Source organism: Macrobrachium rosenbergii, chromosome 41 (genome assembly GCF_040412425.1).
Source record: "Macrobrachium rosenbergii isolate ZJJX-2024 chromosome 41, ASM4041242v1, whole genome shotgun sequence".
NCBI lineage: Eukaryota > Metazoa > Arthropoda > Malacostraca > Decapoda > Palaemonidae > Macrobrachium > Macrobrachium rosenbergii.
Window position 1 is genome coordinate 16,792,095 of NC_089781.1, and position 20,623 is coordinate 16,812,717.

The window sequence follows — 20,623 nt, forward strand, 5'->3', positions numbered from 1 at the left end:
ATGTGTGGTACGCTTAAAAAAAATATATCCCAGATAACATCTTACGATCTTTCTTATATTTTGATATATTGTAAGTTCAAAATTTAACTGATATCTACGCACCTGTATATTCTCGTGATTGTTTGCTCAAGTTCACAATGGTTTCACCAACTTGGTAATCGGCAGGCATTGTAAAAACCATCAGCAAAACAAACTACCTCTAGCTATGAAATTTTCAGCAAAATTCACAGCTCCATCTAGCATCGCTGCTTATATTGACCATGCAACTCCGTCACCTAAGCATATCTGAACCGTTTTATTGTTTCTCTTACAAATCAACAGTCATCACCTTGTATGACTACCTCAACAAGTCGTAAGACTTTTTAAACTTTACTTTGTTCTCCTCTAATTTAAGAACAATTTTTAAGTTGGGGAGAGTTCTATGAGATTCCAATCACAGGTCTTGGCTAGGCTGTCTCCTTGTGCTTACAATAGATCAAGCGCATTATGCACCTCTGCTGCTTCTTATTTGAAATTCTGTTGTCTTTGCAAACGTTGAATTCATAACCAACAGAATATCTGTTGCACAGAAAAACTTGGTAAATGGATAAATTTCCGATGTAGGCCTACTGACTGCCTCATGTCCAAGGTAAATGTTGAGTCTCGGCCTCTCAACTAAGTCAAAAGTATACTTACTCTTTTTATTATCTGCATTTCAGCACAGAACGATTTGTGTCAGACGAAACTCAGGCTGGCAGTTCGTGTTTGTTTATGTTGACTGATATCACTTAATTTTCTGAAAATCGCACAATAGTAATTTCAGAAGTCTGAAATCAACCCAAATACATTTACTTTTGTCCTTTCCCGTCTATATATATTTCCTAAGCTTTCGATTTTTTTTAGTGGAATTTCGACTCTCGAGTTTCTAAAAGGTTCGGTGAGAGTTAGGAATCTCTACAAAGCAAGATTATCGTTTTTTTTTCTTCTGAAATCTTTCTCGCTAATTTTTCTGGCAGCAGGAACACCTTACTAACTGATCTCGAGTTTGTACTGAGAGGTACTCACTGATGGTAATCCCTCGAGTCTTTACTGAGAGGTATTCACTGAAAGTAATCCCTTGGGTCTTTATTGACAGGTATTCAATAAAGGTAATCCCTGAGCCTTTACCGAGAGGTACTCACTGAAGGTAATCTCTTGAGTCTTTACTGAGAGGTATTCACTAAAGGTAATCCCTTGAGTCTTTAGTGAGGGGTAATCACTGAAGATAATCCCCTACGTCTTTACCGAGAGATATTCACTGAAAGTAATTCCTCGGGTCTCTACGACAGGCAGTCATTGAAGGTAATCCCTTGATATCTTTACCGAGAGGTATCCACTGAAGGTAATCTCTTTGTTCAAAGACACTGCCTTGACATGGACTAATATTTTGACAATTCTGATGTTGACGACAGGTTGACTATTGTTTAGATTAGCCTAATCCTCTGTCTCTTGGGCTGCCTTCACTTCGTGTTCTGTTTAACATAGCCTAGGCACTGATGCACCCAAGGACCTACTAGTGGGTCCTGGCGGGGCAGGAGGAGGGCGCTTATACCCCAAATTTTTGCCAACTAAATGAATGAATGAATGAATGTATAATTTAAGCCAATGGGCAACACCGTTTAAATCTCTGGCACCCCATCACCACGCTGTAAACCCTGTCTACTCCCATTTGCTTCGTGCATATTAATAGTTTTTAATCTGTCCAATACCTTAGAAAGAACACCAATTGTTTACCTGTCATTTGTGTGTACTAGTAGTAGTGATCAGTAACAGTAAGCCTTTGCAACGGCTCATCCATCAGCACTCAGGCGAAAGGTGGTGAATTGAAACAACCACTTCAGTTTTATCCTTTATAAAGTTTATAAACAAATATAAATCATTCTTAGTAATGGCATCCTTTCACGCTTTGTCGCCATGATGTGTGTCTAAGCTCAAGTCACTCATAAACAAACAAACGAACGAACGAACGAACAATCATAATGGGACTAAGAAAAGGGAATTACTGCGCCTAAACCATCAGCATTCTGATTGGCCATGACGTCATCAGTTCCCACCAGCCTCGAGAGAGAGAGAGGTTCTCCGTTTTCTCTTTTTTTGATATACAGCTTATTTATATATACTTCGTACGTATACAAAATACATATGCATATAGGTTTACACGTATATATATGCACATATACCCATACACTTTACTGAGAGTAGGTCTATTTGGAGCACGCGATCGGCTAGTTCTGAACTGAAGGCGCCATGACGTCAGAGATGACGTCACAGAACAATCATCAAACCCAACTGAAGCATCTACAATAATTCCATTTCCCAAGTCACGTGATGAGTTTCTCCTGTAATTCTTATATATTTGCCTTTTTATATAAAGAATTGACCACCAAATTCACAAAGGGGGGGACAGAAACTTCTCTCTCTATCTATATACTGTATATATATTATAAGTTTTTCAAGTTTCCTTCTTCTTTGTTTTTAAGTTGCATCCATCATCGACAGGAGTTGGATGGACGATCGGATCTCTACTGGATGACGAGGAAGGCTGATGCTGCTGCTGAAGTATCCGTAAGGCATCTATCTCGTTTTTTTTTCCACTTCGAGAGAAACTTCTTAAACATAAACACTGACTTACAGATTACCGGGGGAATGTGTAATGAAAAGAGATTCAATGCAAAGCTTATTGCTCAATATATATATATAAAACACTAGATTCGTCTTCTTTTCTTCTTGTTAATTAGAGAACTATGATGAATTATTAAGCTTCAAGAAAAAGGTTACAAAAAAGCAAAGGGAAGTTTTTGGGAATTTAGTTTTTTTTTTTCAGAAGACTTAGCGATACTCGATGGGGATTTGAGATGCAGAGGATTCAATGGCTTTCGGAAGCGAGGAGGGAAAGTAGAATTAGAAGGAAAAAGGAGGAAGGGGAAGTGAAGACAAAAAAGCAAAGGAAAGTGGGCAAAGGGGGGGTAACTGCCAAGACAGGGAGGTAACAGAAGGCAGTCAGGAAAACAGGAAAAAATTTGTTCTTGAATGGAATTTTTAAAGAGTTGAGAACTGAACTAACTTTGACATGACTGTAAAAATAGATCTCAGAGAGAGAGAGAGAGAGAGAGAGAGAGAGAGAGAGAGAGAGAGAGAGAGAGAGAGAGAGAGAGAGAGAGAGAGAGAGAAATATAAATTCAAATCTACCACTTCTCTCATACTCAGGAGACGAACAACAACGCATAGGACACTTCAGCATGGGATATATAATATATATATTTATATATTTTGATTTATCAACACCGACGGCGTAAGATGGAGTGGAATTGAGAGAGAGAGAAAAAAATTAAACAACGTTGACAAACGGGAGTTTTTTTTTCTTCAGCAATGATTTGTGATTGTTTGGCTGTTTTTATATTTTTGTTGCAATGAACGAGCCTTGAAAACAGAAAAAAGGAAGTGATGGTCATAACAATATTTTCTGTATCTTACATAGTTTTTTTTTTCTTCGTACTCTTCAGATCAAGACAACTTTACTATAAATTACTCTTTTCTTATTTTTTTCTCATTATTTCCTAGAAGGGTCACTCATTTTCTATGATACTTCTGCCTTGGTTTACAAATGATTTCTGGCGTTGATTTAAACCACATCTCTTACACAACCCTGTTTTTTTTTTCCAATGGACACAAAACAAACATTTTCCTTGCAACAAACGCACTAATGGTCATCACAGAAACAGGGGGCAAGGAATGACTTCATTTGTTTCGCCTTATTTGAGAGAAAAAAACTCCCTTCTGAACCCTCTATTTTTTTATAACTTTTTTGTACAGAAATAAAAAAAAAACAACGGCAATGATTGTTTTCGTTACTTCATAGTTATTCGTAACAGATCACCATCGTTCGTGAACACTGATTACATCATTTCTTTTCATCTCCAAGCATCTTTTTTTTATATTTTTTTTCCACGAGTCAATGCTTCTTCAGAAGGCTTCGAACCTGGGAGAAAATTCGGCTTCTGCCTCAGGTCCAAGTTGTCTCCGGAATTCTCCAACATGACGAGCGCTTTTCCACATATATAAAACAACCAGGAATCGATCTTGTTCCACCAAAATGAAAAAAGAAAACAAGATAAAACCTAAAACTATAAAAGTGGAGAGACAAAAAAAAAAAAAAAAACTCAAGGAAGAAAGGAGGAAAACAGAAAATCGAAAAAAAAAAAAAAAAAACGCATCTGGACAAACTCTACCAGTCTATGAGCAGATGAAATCAAGTCACTGTTAACTGTATAATCGCGCTACAGTCGTAACATTTGGCAGCTAAGATTTAATCAAGACAACAATGATACGATAGAAATCATAATGTATCAGGAATGTGATAGAGGCAAAAAGGTCGTTATCATAGTTTGACACTTTTCAATAACAATCATATACAAACGAGGTGTTGTTGCAACGTAATCGGTGTGGAGGCGGCTTCTAATAACAGCTATGATGAAACAGGTAATAATAATTGTAATTATCATAATAGTAATAATAATGATGATAATAATACTGATTCCAACAGAGAATGAGATGGGTAATCAATACAGTCTTCAATTTTTCTGTTTTTAGGAAGTACTTCTTAAGTGTAAACAGCGGCTGAATTGTAGACATAGAGAAAGAGAGAGGGAAATACACTCTTTGACCTTCAGAAAATATATGTATATAAACCTAATTAAGAAGACTATTGTTTTACAATAAATACAGTTTTCAAGTCATAAAATACAGTATCTGTGATTACAATTTCCGTATTTCATCTGAATAGCACAAAAAGCAGTTTCATAAGTCCAAGCGAAAACATATTCAGGGTCTGAGTATGAGGCAATTATAGTTCGTAATACTAAATCAACTTCTGACTAATGTATTATTATTATTATGCTGTCGTGAAGCCAACAAAGTTAGCGTTATATTGTCGTTAAGGCCAACTTAGTTTGCTAACTCAGAAAGCGCTGGACTGAGAGAGAGAGGGAAAGCACTGTTCGCTCTCCTCCTCCTTGCTTGCTTGCTTGCTTGCTTGCTTGCTTCGCAACGTTGCACCAGCTGGAAATGACCAACATAGAAAACAAATATATATGTATGTATGTATGTATATATGCCACTAGGTAAAAAACTTGGAACTATGTCAGGGGCAACCTAAACAAGATCAGCGTTGAAATGCCAGCGAGACTTTTTGCTTCTTTTCGCTAAAGAAAAAACAGATTTGGGTAGCTCTTAAGTTTTTATGTAGGCTTTGAATACATCACATCTAATACAACTAATACGCTTAATAATCGGTGTCTATACTTCAATGAGGCTACTGTCGTGACCTTAATATACAGATTTATAAACCCATGATTAAGCAAAGTGACAATGAGACCGTACACATAAGAGAATGAGCGTTAACAGGAGGTTTCCATGACGTTATTGGGTGGTGTTGGTGAGGAAGGGCTGGAATCCTCACGCTGTAGACTTTGGCGGCCCCCCCCCGTCGGTGACGCTGCGCAGGGGTAGGGGGAGCTCGGGGGTGCAGGGGGGAGAGGAGGAAGATCGTCGTCGTCGTCGTCCTCCTCCTCCATGTAAGTCGGGAGTGAGGACTGACTTACAGGAGGGTCATGCTTGAAGGTCGGGCTGACGGGAGGACACTGAACGTTGTGCTGTCGCTTCAGGACCCTCTTCCCATTGCGCCCACTGGCCTTGGCAGAGCCTCCGGCTCCTCTTTTGCTGCCCTTTCTCTTGATCGAAGGAGTAGGCTCCAAGGAATTAGAGCGTGAGGTAGAGAGGCGGGAGGTTCTTGGAGAAGCAATGGGGGATCCCATAGGGGAAAGAGTGGGAGTAGAGGCTCTGCTCGTGTCTGCACTCGGAATGTCTACACTTAGCTCAGGTACCATTAAGTGGAATGATACTGAGTCACTTGCTTCCGATCCACTGGAGGATTCACTTGATTGTCGCTGTGGATCAGTCGCACTGTCTGCTCTTCTTACCGCTGGATTTTGTTCACTGTCAGCACGTTTGAATGATGCTGCCGATGCTGCTGCCTCCTCTTTCATTTCCGGCGTGGTGGCAGAATTGGTGCGCCGGAGAGCCGGTACGGTAAACACAGCACACATTGGCTCATCTTCTACACTGCTGGTTGGTGCCAGAGATGTCGAACCACGACTGCTGCCCAAACTGGCTTCACTGGTTAATGCAGAGTGCGCAGCTAACCGTTCGCAAGAGGCAGTTAGGTTTGAGCCTAACGTCGGAACCAAAAGAGTACCCATCACTGGAATGGCTGCCGTAGAGAGATCCTGAACCTTCTGGCGCTGCAGCGGCTTCTTGCGTCCCCTCAGCTCAGCTGGTCGGTGGAGATTACTTAGAGTTTGCATGCGCACAGGAGCTGAAAGAGAAGGAGAAGCAGGCCTGTGAGCAGGATTGATCCCTAGGCGAAACGACTGCACTTTGCGCCTTGTGAACCTAGGGGAAGGGGAAAGGTTGGTTTGTGGGGTAGCCAGTAAAGAGGGGGTACCACTATCCATACTCTCAGAGAAACTACTACCCGTCTCACCCACAGAGTCCTCAAGAAAGACAGAGTCAGAGCCAATAGAACGAGAGTCATAGTCTGGAGAGTCAATGGACAGAACAGAGGTCACGCGGCCCCTCCCAGGTAACGGCAGACGAACAAGCTCAGAATTATCAGACACACTCCGAACTGACCCACACGGAGAGATGTTTGGGGTGGGTTGGATAACGTTGATGTCAATAGTCTGCACCCATTCTGCTGTGGCGTGGTCGCTGTCCCAATCCATACCACCGAGTTGGAGCAAGGGTTTATTACCTCTTGGTCCCAGTCCTGGGACGCCGAGGAGGCCCACAGAGTTGATGTCAGATGGAAGGTCATGAGTGGAAGAGCCAGCACTATACCCGTCGCTACTCGATCCCGTCGATTGAAGCCGAACTCCAGGCACACGCAAGAACTCCGATCGACACTGCAAAGAGGGAACACAGTTACAACTCAAATTACAAGTCCTCTTTGTTGTTTTTTCATTTACAAAAAATTAACTGCTTCTTTTATTGAAGCCACTACTTTTCTGTAATGCCCTTACCAAGATTCATGATTCATTTATTTTTCAAAGTTATTCCCCAATAATATCTTTTGAGGACCATTTGGTATGGATAAATATGTTTGCCTTTTAGCCCTTTGGTTCAAGTGAAGATGCAATGCATTACGACCTTAAAACAATTCACCTGTACTTTAATAATAATTAAAACAAATCTATTTGACTTTAAGAGAAACTGTCTTGAGGAAAGAAAGACAGTCTATTAAAAGAAAGAAATTACTTAGACTCTGAAGGATAATCACGTTCTTCAACGATAAGTGGTAAAAATAAGACCATCTCTTTGCACATTAAATGTTGATTTATCACTAGAAATACAACGAATTCAGTTTTGTTCTCTCTGGTGATAACATAAACGCATGTCGGAAACTTATTGCATAAGTGTCACAAACAGGTTGAAAACAAGTTGACAAGGTGTCACAAACATGTTGAAAACAAGTTGTCAATTTTATGCGGAGACGGAATCATTGGTAAATTCTGGATAAACCAATTAAGAACTAGTTAGGCGACCATCAAGTCATTGACTTGTACTCAACATGTTTGTGATGCTTTTGCAACAAGTTGCCAACAGGTTGGTGATGTGTTGGCAACAAGTTGCCAACAGGTTTGTGATGTGTTTGCAACAAGTTGCCAATAGGTTTGTGACATGTTTGCAACAAGTTGCCAACATGGTTGTGATGTGTTTGCAAAAAGTTGCCAACATGTTTATGGCATGTTGTCCTGCGGTCTGGATGCATCCTAATAAGGAAGGGTTACAAGAGTGTTCCTAAGACTTATCAGGATTCCTCACACGAGAGATGTGTTGCATTTACCCTTAAATAATTTCCTAAAAGGAGATTATGCTATTTTATTAATTTGTTAATTTATTCTTTCTTTTTAATAAGTGATCTCTTCTATTTTTATTTCCTATTAACTTTTTTTTGAGGAACTCCACATTCTTCGAAAGCTTGAATTTCAAGTCAATGGCCCCTGTGGTGGGCTTGTTCCATATGAATGGGGTTCATCATCTGAATAATAATAATAATAATAATAATAATAATAATAATAATAATAATAGTAGTAGTAGTAGTAGTAGTAGTTGCAGTAATAATAATAATAATAATAATAATAATAATAATAATAATAATAATAATAATAATAATAATAAAGGTGAACAATCCACAATGGCGTAGGTGTAAATATATATATAAAAAAAAAAAAAAATAAATATATATATATATATATATATATATATATATATATATATATATATATATATATATATATATATATATATATATATATATATATATATATATACATATTTAGACCTACACCATTGTGGATTTCTTCACCATTTTAGTGACTCATGCTATTATGAGACTTTTATGATTAAATAATAATAAAGAAGAAACAAATCCAAAGTTAAGTATGGGTACACATATTTAAAAATAAATCTCTACAGAGAGCTTTCAGGAATCTGTAGTGATTTATTTTAAAATATTTGTAGCATTACTTAACCGTGGATTTGTTTCTTCCTTTAAGACTCATGGCATTATGAGTTTTTTAATAATAATAATAATAATAATAATAATAATAATAATAATAATAATAATAATAATAATAATAATAATAATAATAATAAGCAAAAGAGAAACCTTTGAAAGAAACATACAATTTAAAGAAAAAGAACAGATTTAACTAAATAAAAAAGGTAATAAAAAATAAAAAAAAAGAAAGGTCGGAAGGAAAGTGGCTGACCCGCCCTCGTCCTGTGAGACGGAAAGAAGAAGAAGCTAAATAAAAAGAGAAAAATAAAAAACCAAAACAAGAGAGGAAGAAAGGAAAAAGCTGACCCGCCATCGCCCTATGAGGTGAAAAGAAGAAGAAGAAGAAGAAGAAGAAGAAGAAGAAGAAGAAGAAAAAGGAGTACCACATAAAAATACAAAAAAACAACAGCAATAACGTACCGAGTGCGCAGTCGCCTGGGACACATCGTCCCTCTCGAAGGAACTCATCCGCGAGCAGTTGATGCGCATAACGCTCCCCGGTAGACTCTTCACGCTGTTGACGACAACAAAAACAACTGTAATGCAATGGGTAAATAAAGACGTGTCTCTTACCCTTTTATCAGGGTTGTGTACAAGACGGGATGAAGGAAGGAAGGAAGGAAGGAAGGAAGGAAGGCTGGCTGGCTGTTTAGGTCTGTTTTGAGAAGAAGTGGTGTGTCTAAGTGAATGGAGGAGATAGGAGATAATGTGTGTGTGTGTGTGTGTGCGTGTGTGTAATATATATATATATATATATTTATATATATATATAAATATATACATATATATACATATATACATTCATATATATATATATATATATATATATATATATATATATATATATATATATATATATATATATATATATATATATATATATATATATATATGATAAAGGACAGATATCTGTCGTTTGACTAAAATGAAACAAAATATGGAAGGAGAAAACTACGGCACAATAATTTCGCTCTTACGAAGAAGGTGACAAAGAAAAGGCAGACCAATGAAACTGACGAGATAAAAATACAAAATTAAAGAATGATAAAGACAATAATTAAAGACAACGAAAAAAACAATAGTTTAGTATTCTGAATTAACATAAAATGGCAATTTGATCAAGTCAGTGAAATATGGAATAGAATATAGAATTTAGGCCAAAGTCTAGGCGCTGGGAACTATGAGGTCATTCAGCGCTGAAACGGAGACTGACAGTAAAAGAGGTTGAAAGATGTAACCGAAGGAAAATCTCACAGTTGCACCATGAAACAATTGTTAGAAGGTTAAGGAGAGTAAGGTGGAAGAAAGAGAATATGAACGGAGGTACAGTCAAAGGAATGAAAGGGGTTGCAGCTAAGGGCCGAAGGGGCGCTGCAAAGAACCTTAGGTAATGCCTACAGTGAACCACATGAGGTGCACTGATGGAACTAACCCCCTACGGGATCAGTGAAATATGTTCCACAGAAAAACGAGAATGATGTAAATAACTTGATTTTAAAGGAAAGCAGTAACTTAGCAGAATAAAAGGCGATACAGTGTTCTATAAAATTAAACTTAACGAAACTGCAGACGGGAGTTAGTACAATAAAAAAAAAATAATAAGATGAAAATCTCAATCTGAACAAAGACTGGAAAAAAAATTAATAAAATGAAAACCTCAGTTTGAAAAAAAGTGTTCTGAATGTCATGGTATGTATAGAAACAGTGTGTATTTTTTCCCTAACAAAAGATGACCTAAAATGTTGTGTGTAGGCTTGGAAAGAAAGTTATATCGAAGACCGGCTCCACATTCATGTAAAAAAAAAAATTTATTCTACAAAACGACACACACACATACTAATGAAAAATTACTTTATTTTTGACAATCAACGAAAAATGTTTACTGCTGCTCGTACCAACTTATCTAATACAACCATCATTTATCATCAACTAGGACAAGAAAAGAGATAAAAACATTCTACAGTTGCAAAAGTCGCTACAAGGATATGTCGGTCAGGTAGACGTGTTTCTTTATCTCTCGAACAAAGTACGTGCCTACTCACACATATACCAATCAAACTACTTGGTTCAGAGTTGAACAATGATAAACTACCTAAAAAATTGATCAACAGTTACTTCTAAAGTATTATTATTTATCAACAAAACCTTACAGTAAACAGCTGCTACAGTCCAGGGTCGTGTCCTAAATCTTTGGGAAAAATGTAAGGTAGTTTACCGAGGTCATCTGCAATCAAGCTTGACTTCTAGTTGCGTCTTTGTTGCAAGATAGTTGCTTATCTTGCAACTGTCGCTTCATCAAGCTAGTCTTATGCCAGCACGGGATGTTGTCTGTTGAACGATTATGGCAGAAGCGATTTATGAAAGGCCTAGAGCAAATATTCAAGGAGATAAATTATTTATGATTTCGTAATTCGTTTTTGAGATCCGTTCAAACGCTCGCATGTACTTCATCATATTCACAACAGCCAATGTAAACTCTGTGAAGTTACAATATTATACCAGTGTTAATGTTAAGCTAATATAATTTATTCGTTATTTCAGGTTCATACATACAGTAGGTCTGAATACGATTCGAGTCAAAATTTGTCACGAGATTGTTCGTAATCTCATTGGGATTAAATTTTTAAGGCGTAGAAGAATAAAGATCCCAAAATGGGTTCGCATGGATAAGTACTGTGTCAGACTTGCAGTGTATCAAGTATTTTCATGTTTCACTTATTTCTTATATTTTAACGCAAGTTGGCTGCATTCGACGCACCTCTTAAATACTTAAATATTTTCTTTATATATTCCTCACAAACGATCAACCTTCACATTTTCATATTTTCCTGCTGAGACGACGTAGCTTTGGACCTCCAAAACGAGACGCGACAGAGACTGTCAGAACAATCGAATGCCCAGAAACCCTGCGAGAAGAGAGGACTTCATTTTCACGCCTTAGAAAAAAAAATTGCGAATTCTTAAATGCTCTTCGGCGTCAAACACCCAGCTCCTCCCTCCTTCCCTTCCCCACCTCCGAGTGACTCTCGAGGGCTCAGGGGGACGCCACCCCCGAGACTTTACACGAGTGAAAAGATAACGCAGGTGGCTTCCGACAGGCTGCGTGGTATTGGCAGATCGCTTGCTGCTCAGATGTCTGCTGCTGGGGAACGCTTGTCTGCTCCAAGGCGCGGAGGAGACGCGTCCCTGTGATGATAGCCAGTGAGAGGAAAAATGGAAAGGCGGGAGAAAAAAATGGTGGGTATTCATTTCACATCTCGTTCTTTTGTTTATTTTTGGTTTCGTTGTTTGTTGAAAAGGGTATTATGACCGCGCAGTTATACGATATTCAGGATTTTTGTGTCGTACTGGGCGTTGCCATAAACGTCTGATGTAAGGATGTAACTGCAATAGCCATAATGTTCTCATAACTTATCGAATTCTTCACACTTTTTGGATACGCTTGTCACTACTAAGCCTTAGATCCATACGCAAGAAACATGAAATGAATTTGATGGGAAACTGTGTGGCAGAACGAAATGATGGGGGTAACTGTCATGGGAAACTGCACGAAAGAAGGACACGGTATGGGTAACTGCCATGACTGTGAATCTGCACTTTAGAGGGTCGACACTAGATTGGGTAACTATTATGGGAGTTCATGACGGACGGTCGACATGGGATGGGATAACTGTCATGACTGTGAATCTGCACTTAAGAGGGTCGACAATGGATGGGGTAACTATCATGGGAGTTCACGACGGAAGGTCGACATGGGATGGGGTAACTGTCATAAAAAAAAAAACTGCATGTAGGGTTGGCTGCACAGTAGGCTTAACTGTCATGTGAAACTTTGCCTGAGAGGAACGACATAACTGGGATAACTGTCATAGCGTAACGGCACATAAGAAAGGCAGAATGGTTGAGACAGGTGTCTGGGTAGACTGTAAGAAGGGAGGCAGTAGGAGAGGGCAACTGTTGACTGAAACTACTCACAGGAAAGATGAGATAAATGTATGAATGATGACATGGCTGTTGAGTGAAATAGGACACAGTTCGAGTAACTGTCAGGTGAAACCGCTTGTCACGTACGGAAGACAACATAAATGAAGTAACTGACCAAGCAATATAACAATGATGAACAATATTCCACTTACCAGATACAGTAGGTCCCGTGCACACTTAGGCACGTGTCTATACTCATTCAATGTCACTTCTCTAACTACCACACGTCAACAAACCAGCAAGCAAGCAAGCAGGCAACACAAAGGTCTTCTAAATACAGGCAACACAAAGGTCTACTAAACAGCTAAAAAAAAAGGAAACTGAACGAATAACTTACAGTCCTTGGGTTAAACTAAACATGAAGACAGACAGGCAACTAAAACAAATAGCAAACACTGCTTTCTGTCAACGCGAATTCGACCGGAATACACTGCAAAAGAATGCGCCTGTGATCATCGATTTTGTGGACAAGGTAGCCCTGTCATCATCATCAAATCAGCTGGTAGAATAAACTCCTCTGATTAGAATGCTTATTTTAGAATGTAAGGTTCCTAATGAACGTTTGACAAACAGCATCTTTAAATAACATGATTTTTTCTTGACACATCTTTTCAAGACAGCAGTTAGCGGGCAAATATGAGCGAGCAACTGTGCTGAAAATCGTTTTAATACCACGGACGATGTCAGTTCCATACCTTTCAGCATGCGGAAATGTTTGATCAAGGTTTGTGATTAGAGGTTACCTGGAAATCTTGCAAAGTTATTAGCATTTTCTGCCTCTTAATCAACTCAAGCTCAGGTAACAGCCCCATTAAAGGCCTACCATTAAGTTGTGTGAAATTAACGCTGATGCATGAAGTCGCCAATGCGTGTTAAGGAGCTTAGTAAAGAAGTTTTCTTAAAAGTTACCATCATCAGACAGACAGACATTTCATAGACATGCATCACAATTCTTCCTGATCTCCACTGAAGCTACAACAGTGTAAGGGACAGTGTAACATGCCAGGAAGCGCGAGAAGGAAGGACTTCGCCTCCCATGTTCGTCACTGAATCCCGCCAAACTCAAGACCCACTAAGACAGGTCGGCCAGACAATGACGTCACACGGGCTCATCGCAGGCAGGAACCACTACTGGATCGTCAGTACAAGAGAACATTTGACCATCCTTTGTCTTTGCATTAATAGTTTCAGTTTTTTATTAATTTTCTTTCAATGGTAGTCTGCCAGTAACCTAATTATTTATCAGCATCAGTCTTGTTGTTAAAAAATACAGCCTCACATGTTACAAATGTAAGTTAATTTTCCTATCAATAGCGAGGGTAAGAACTCTGTATTTCTATTGTTTTACACAATATCTTGACGTAACCTGCAATGAAGATTACTCAGAATACCTCATGCATTCAATAAATGAAAAGAAATTTGTTGTCAAGCAACCTATATTTATTTAAAACAGTACTTATAAATATTTAACTGCCCTTGGTTTACAACATGTAAATTATGGACCATGGCTTACTTTATGTGGTCGACTCGGCTGATTCATCTTTAATTCCTTGTTTGGGTGACCTGTCTTAGTGGGTCCTAAGACAGGTTGGGCAGACAAGGGATTAATGATGAATCACCTCAGTTAACTGGGGCATTGCTCACGGTCTACAGGTTGTAAACCAAGAACAGTGAAATATTTCGTACTACTGTAATTATATATAGCTTACTTGAGGAGAAATTTAATATAATTTATTGAATGCCTGAGGTATTCTGAGTAACCTTCATTATAGTCTGTGTCAAGAAATAGTCTAAAACAACAGAAATATAGATTTCTTACCCTCGCTATCGATAAAAAAAATTTAAATTGCAGTTGTGACATATGAGGCTGTATTCTTTAACATAATAAATGACACTGATAACTAATGAGGTTACTGGTAGACTACAGTTAAAAGAATATTACTACAAAACTGAAGCTATTCACACAAAGACAAAGAAAAACGGTTGAACATTCCGTTGTGCTGACGAGCCAGTAGTGAGTGAGTGGGCCCTGCCTGCGATGAGCCCGTGTGACGTCACTGTCTGGCCGACCCGTCTTAGTGGGTCCTGCGGACGCCCCACGACCGCTGGAGGTGGTTCCGTCTTTTGTTTGTTCGCTGGCGAGAGAATAAAAAAAAAAAAAAAAAAAAAAAGGGGGTTTCCGCTAATTTTCTAGCAGCTTCGGCGTCGGGAGCCTGCCTGCCTGACCCTTACCGGAAGGAGTTGTTGAGGCTGGAGTAGGATCCGACGGTCCTTTTGGTTGGCAAAGGGGCCGACCCGGACTCGACTCGTCTATGGCCACAGTACCCACCCAAAGAGTCCACCGTGCTCTTACGCCCTGTTTCATTACTGCCGGAATAAAAAAACAAACAAAAGGAAAACGTGGAAATGGGGAAAAAACTAGTGATAGTTTGGACACAACTAAAAAAATCAAGCAGTGGTCCCTCTCTTACATCTGGGACAGTTTCTCAAGACAACTTCAGTATTTGTTTTTCAGTGATAGTTTGGACAAAACTAAAAAAATCAAGCAGTGGTCCCTCTCTTACGTCTAGGACAGTTTCTCACGACTTAACTTCAGTATCTGTTTCTCAGTTCTTCGTGAGAATGATCTCATCGCTGTCTTCATACAGGTCTAAATTCAGTCATGAAAAAGGGAACCTACTCTTACGTGGTACAGTTTTACCTCATGTTTGGAAAAAGTCTGCTTAATTCTATAGTTTTTTTTTTTATTTCAGAGTCAATTTCCCTCACTCACGTCCTACAGTTCTGTAAGACATACTCAGCTGTAATGATAATGACTGCAACTAACATTTAGATATAAAAGTACAACTAGCAGGAAACTGACAGTCGGTAACGAGTATTATCGCCCAGAATAATAAACTCTAAATTAAAATTATTTTGAGGAATTCCACCGGCTTGACGTTTTTCTACGAGGAAGGCACTTCTCAAATTACTTTAGTTCATGTCTGTGAGGGCCATGTCACGTGTCAAAACAGAAAACAATATTAGTCAGTTGACAGTCTGGCCTGATTTCACCATTCAAAGTGGACCTGATACTACAAGCTATTTAGGTCCCTAAGAACTGTAAAGTACAACATTAATTTTATTTTCTCCCTTAACATTTGTAACTTTCCTTCTTTTATTGTACTGTACTGTAATCACCTGAAGAGGAGACCAGTCGATCTTGAAACTGTAGTGAATTTTAAAATTTTTAACACAATTCCAAAATATAACGGGACTTTAATTGAACTCATAACATTAACTTTTTTACAACACTTACTGAGCATTCATAGACCCTCTTTTCCTAAACAACCAGCAAATAAATGTGATTTAAATATGATATCAGGAAAGAATGTATATTACTTTTCACGTCACTGGAACATTCAACATCGTCTTACGTTTCCTGGTGACTTTGATGGTACCCAAGTTGTATCACCTACAAAGAACCCGTTTTCACACAAACGCCGGCGCAGTAAATGTCTTATATCAAAGAGCTGAATAATAAAAACAACGAAATAATATAGAAAGCCACCAATTCAAGATTAGGTTTTAGAGAAGAGGAGAGGGAAAGAGGGTAAATAAACACACTTCGAAAAATGACAGAACAAGTCTTTGAACCGTACAAAAGAAAGAGGTTTGAGGGAGCAAACAGATAAACAAAGAGATAGATACATATATGATTCAGAAAAATAGATAAACAGATAAATAGACAGGCAGAAAGACAGAAATGATTTATTTGTTTTGCATTTGGCTGTGCTTTGAAAGGTTCTCCAAGAAACTTGATATCGTCTATAAACACTTAGAGATAAAGACACATATATATTCTGTAATGAAATGGGTATATATAAACTTGCATAAATAACCTCTGACACATGTCTATGGGGCAGGACACTCAGTTAACCTTCCTTGGGAGTAATGCCCAAGAATTATAAACAGTCAATAAGAATGGGTGAAACAAACTGAGAAAGAAATTCAAGCAAATAATTTCATATAATAACAGTATTAAAAACAAGTTAAAATAGCATTGCCAAAATAAACAAGACACAAAGAATGATAAAAAAGCATGCTGAAAGTATCATTCTGAATTTGGAATTGTACGTAAAAGAATCGAATGAAAGAAAGCTAAAGATTTTGTAAACATACTTCCTGTGGCAGCACCGTTTTCTATGACTTAACCTCTTCCTTTTCAATCTGTTCCTCTCCTTTATACCTTTATATTATATATATATATATATATATATATATATATATATATATATAATATATATATATATATATATATATATATATATATATATATATATATATATATATATATATATATATTGTTACCAGTTTCAATTCAACCTGAGAAATTCTTCTTCTTCTTCGTCTTGCCATCAACTGGAAGAGGTACCCACCTGACCGGAGAGGCGCACCAATAGTCGCAGTAGTCCAAGGGTCGTCCTGGCATGTCCTCAAGGCTTGGGTAGAGTTCGTACTTGCGACGGGGCTTGCACTTGCTCTTGTAGAGGATGAGAGTGACTGTGAAGATGAAGAAGAGAGCCAGGGTGATGGCAGTCCGGATGCCCGTCCACACGTCATAGGTTGAGTAGAACTCCTGCAAGAAGCGAACGTGTGACTCTCGGTTCTTTGCCCAAAGAAAACCACAGCTATAACAATGAAAGCAATAGCAGGCAATAGCAACAGCATTAATAATCACAAAAAGCTGGAGATAAGTAATATATCAGGGAAATACTGTCGCAGAGTTTGGACGTTTTGCTACACTTAAAAGCAAATGATCATAACAAATTTCCCAGATGCCTGTGCAGACAGCCTCACTAATAACCGTATGACAATTGCCCCTAAATTTATGCCTTGGGAGAATAATCCCATCAGACCTATCTGTTTCGAAAGGTCAGACACATACCGAAAGTGCATTCGGGAATAACGGGTGCATGTATGTCTAACTTTAAAAGGTCAATTGTTGCCCGAAAACATAACCAAGAATGTCAAGACTGGGGGTTCAGGCTAAATGTCAGACTCTAAAAGACTTCATCTGTTTGGTTGCAAAAGACTAAATCTGTTACTGACTGTACTAAGAATTTAATTGTAGAAGTTTCCAGGTACTCATAGCAGTTGCCGAGGAAATAAAAAATGAGGAGCTTTTTACTGTTTGGCAACATGTTATGGTTATATCCACGACCATTTTCTGGGGGCAAGAAAAGCGAATTTCAGCTATGTTCAGAGATAATCAAATAATTAGATTTGCAAACTTTAAATAAACACCTCAGCCACTGTACCACAAGCTCGATCTCATCCTCCTATGAATTGCAACAAATGCAGGTAACACATCGAAGGTCAGTTAACTGACTAGTTTATATTAAATCGGCCTTATGTCAGCGTGAGTCCTCACTCAAAGTGGTCAAGTGAGTCAAAGTCAGGTACAGATGGCCATGAAGAATTGCCTTTTAGTCCAATGACAACATATGAATAAGGATAAGGGAAGTGGCCATGTTTATACAAAGTTGGTTTGACTGGCAAATGAAAAAACTTTTCCCCCAAACTGTCCTGTGAAAGCTGATCAGTAAATACTACATCAAACACGTTCAAAACAAATAAATGAAACAGATTTAACTTTGAAAGTTGTTCTGCATCAGTCACAGCAGGGTTTTACATAAACACAAATGGCAATGAGGTCTTTGAAATGGTAATCTCTCAACAGTTTGGATAAAAGTGAAACAGTATCGGTTTAGCTTTTCACGACAGCATCTGCACAACAGGGGAAATGTCAAGTCATCATAAAAGGAATAATTCACTGGATATGTCATAAAGGACCGTGCGAGCTTCATACGATTGTGTGACAGCTTCGGAACACATTAATTAGTAGATCTGGAAAAAAAAGTTTTTATAATTTAATGCTAAAATGTAATTTTATGGGCGAAGTTACTGAAGCCTACTCAACACATAATTAACTTAACAATGACGTTTTTGGGTGATTCAAAACGTTACTGAAGGATAAAATTGTGTATTAGGATCCACCAACTCACTCACTCACACACGCGTGCACAACATGCACGCAAACACACAAATGCACACACATACAACAGAAAACGATTTTATCCATCTGTACGGGTCCTTTTACTATTCGACACTCCAAAACAAAGCCCCAATTTCTGCACTTCCTAAGGCCCCCCACGACTTCGTATCGTTCAGTCTGATTTGACCCCTGACCTTATAAACCGTCGTCCTCACATATACTCTACCTAAAACTCACGCCTCACCCAACCCTGTGTGTGTGTGTGTGTGTGTGTGTGTGAACACTGGAATCATGCTTTTATCTTTATGACCTTATCAGCCAAAATGATGGCCGTGGGTAAGTAATGACTTCATGCAGTCAATGTGCTAAAATTACATCAGATGTTTTAGTGCGAACATAATTACATTACCTGTTCATATCAGTTATGTATGTTTAATGAAAAGCTGGGAATAGATTAGAGTTAGAACGGACATTGTTTTGTTTCTAAGAGCACCAGCGTTCATATGCAAATTGGGGCGAGTGTTCTAGATGTGTCTCGCGGTCAAAGTTAATTATTTTAGCCCGCTCCGGTTTCTTTGAGTTGCTGCTTAAAATCCAAGGTCTTCTTTTTGTATTTTCTGTTATCTAATGTTACTTCTTTCAAATGAACACCTTAATATCCATTGGAAGCTTGAATTTCAAGTCCCTGGCCCCTATTTTGGAAAATATTTCCCCTATCATTAAATAATATCCTACGAAACATCACAAAAATAAGGTATATTCACTGTCAGTTTTAATGTTTGCATTATTGTAGGCATTTAAAGGAAAGAATGATACAGTAAATATAACTATATATATATAATGAGCTGATACCTGCTATATACCTTTAATTTAGATCTCATGAGATGAAAATGACATTTCCAAGATTCACACTTTTCTAAAAGACGGGTACTGTTAGAGGAAGTGGCAGCGACCAAACTGGCAAAAATCTAACGGAAAATGAATAGAAATAAATAATAAGAAAGCCCAAAATAACCTAGAATAACCAGGGAAATAGGATGGAGAGGAAACACACATAAGAGCGCTGGGAGGTTTCCCGAAACCAAAAATTAACATAAATATGGAATAAGAAAGACCACAAAATAATACAGAACAACCAGGTAAATGGGAGCAGAGAGGAAACACACACACAGTGCCGCGGAGTAGGATTCCCCGGAACCAATCACGCTCATAACAACAGACAAATCCCAAATTCATTTCCCGAAAATGAGCGAGAAATGTCGACCATTACCCCGACGACTCGCCGTAATCTGGCGTAAGTCCGGCCCACAGATTGGGCCCCGAATTCTCGCAATTATTGCTCTTTACGGTGGCCCATTTAAACGGAGTTATTGCAGCTGGTTAATACACTCGAAACCAGCTGTCGCGGAATTGTGGTGAACCTCTTGAATGCGCGCCCGGAAGGGACCTCTTACGTAGGACCCCTTCCTCCCAAAATTCCACCCTCCCCAACTCCCGTCCAGCCTCTCATCAAAGGCCCTTGGCTTTCACGCCTCATCTACAGGAAGGGAGTCCTTCACGAGAAGTCAAAATACAGATCAAGGCCTTCCTTTTGGGGCGAGAAAGATCTTCTTAATGAAGTCAGGCTTTTAATTGGAATTGGAATATAGAATTTTGGCCAAAGGCCAAGCGCTGGGACCTATGATGTAATTCAGCCGTGAAAAGGAAACTGACTGTAGAAAGGGTTGAAAGATGTAACAGGAGGAAAACCTCAAAGCAGTTGCACTGTGAAGCAATTGTTAGGAGAGGATTCAATCAAGTCAGATGGAAGAGAATGTGACTGGAGGTACAGTAAAATGATTGAAAGGGGGTTGGAGCTAGGGGCCACGGAAGGGACGCTGCAAAGAACCTCAAGTAATGCCTGCAGTGCACCGCGTGAGGAGCACTGATGGAACTACCTCCCACCCCCACCCCGCCCTCTACGG

The 20,623-nt window shown here is 38.6% G+C and overlaps 1 protein-coding gene across 7 annotated transcripts in view; it reads right to left on the reverse strand.

Moving 5' to 3' along the window:
* Positions 1–2,779: 2,779 nt before the first annotated feature.
* The window catches only part of LOC136826688 (uncharacterized), a 413,156-nt gene continuing 395,312 nt past the window's right edge, over positions 2,780–20,623 (reverse strand). For 3 of the 7 annotated variants that reach the window (XM_067084055.1, XM_067084056.1, XM_067084058.1), the window contains 4 exons: positions 17,041–17,240; positions 14,855–14,989; positions 9,059–9,152; positions 3,470–6,980 (listed from right to left, as the gene is read on the reverse strand). In XM_067084055.1, coding sequence (XP_066940156.1) covers positions 5,415–6,980; positions 9,059–9,152; positions 14,855–14,989; positions 17,041–17,240 — 1,995 coding nt within the window. In that variant the 3' untranslated portion in view covers positions 3,470–5,414. Of the gene's footprint in view, positions 6,981–9,058; positions 9,153–14,854; positions 14,990–17,040; positions 17,241–20,623 lie in introns of all 7 variants that reach the window. The other 4 variants (XM_067084061.1, XM_067084062.1, XM_067084060.1 and 1 more) reach the window with 3 other exon arrangements.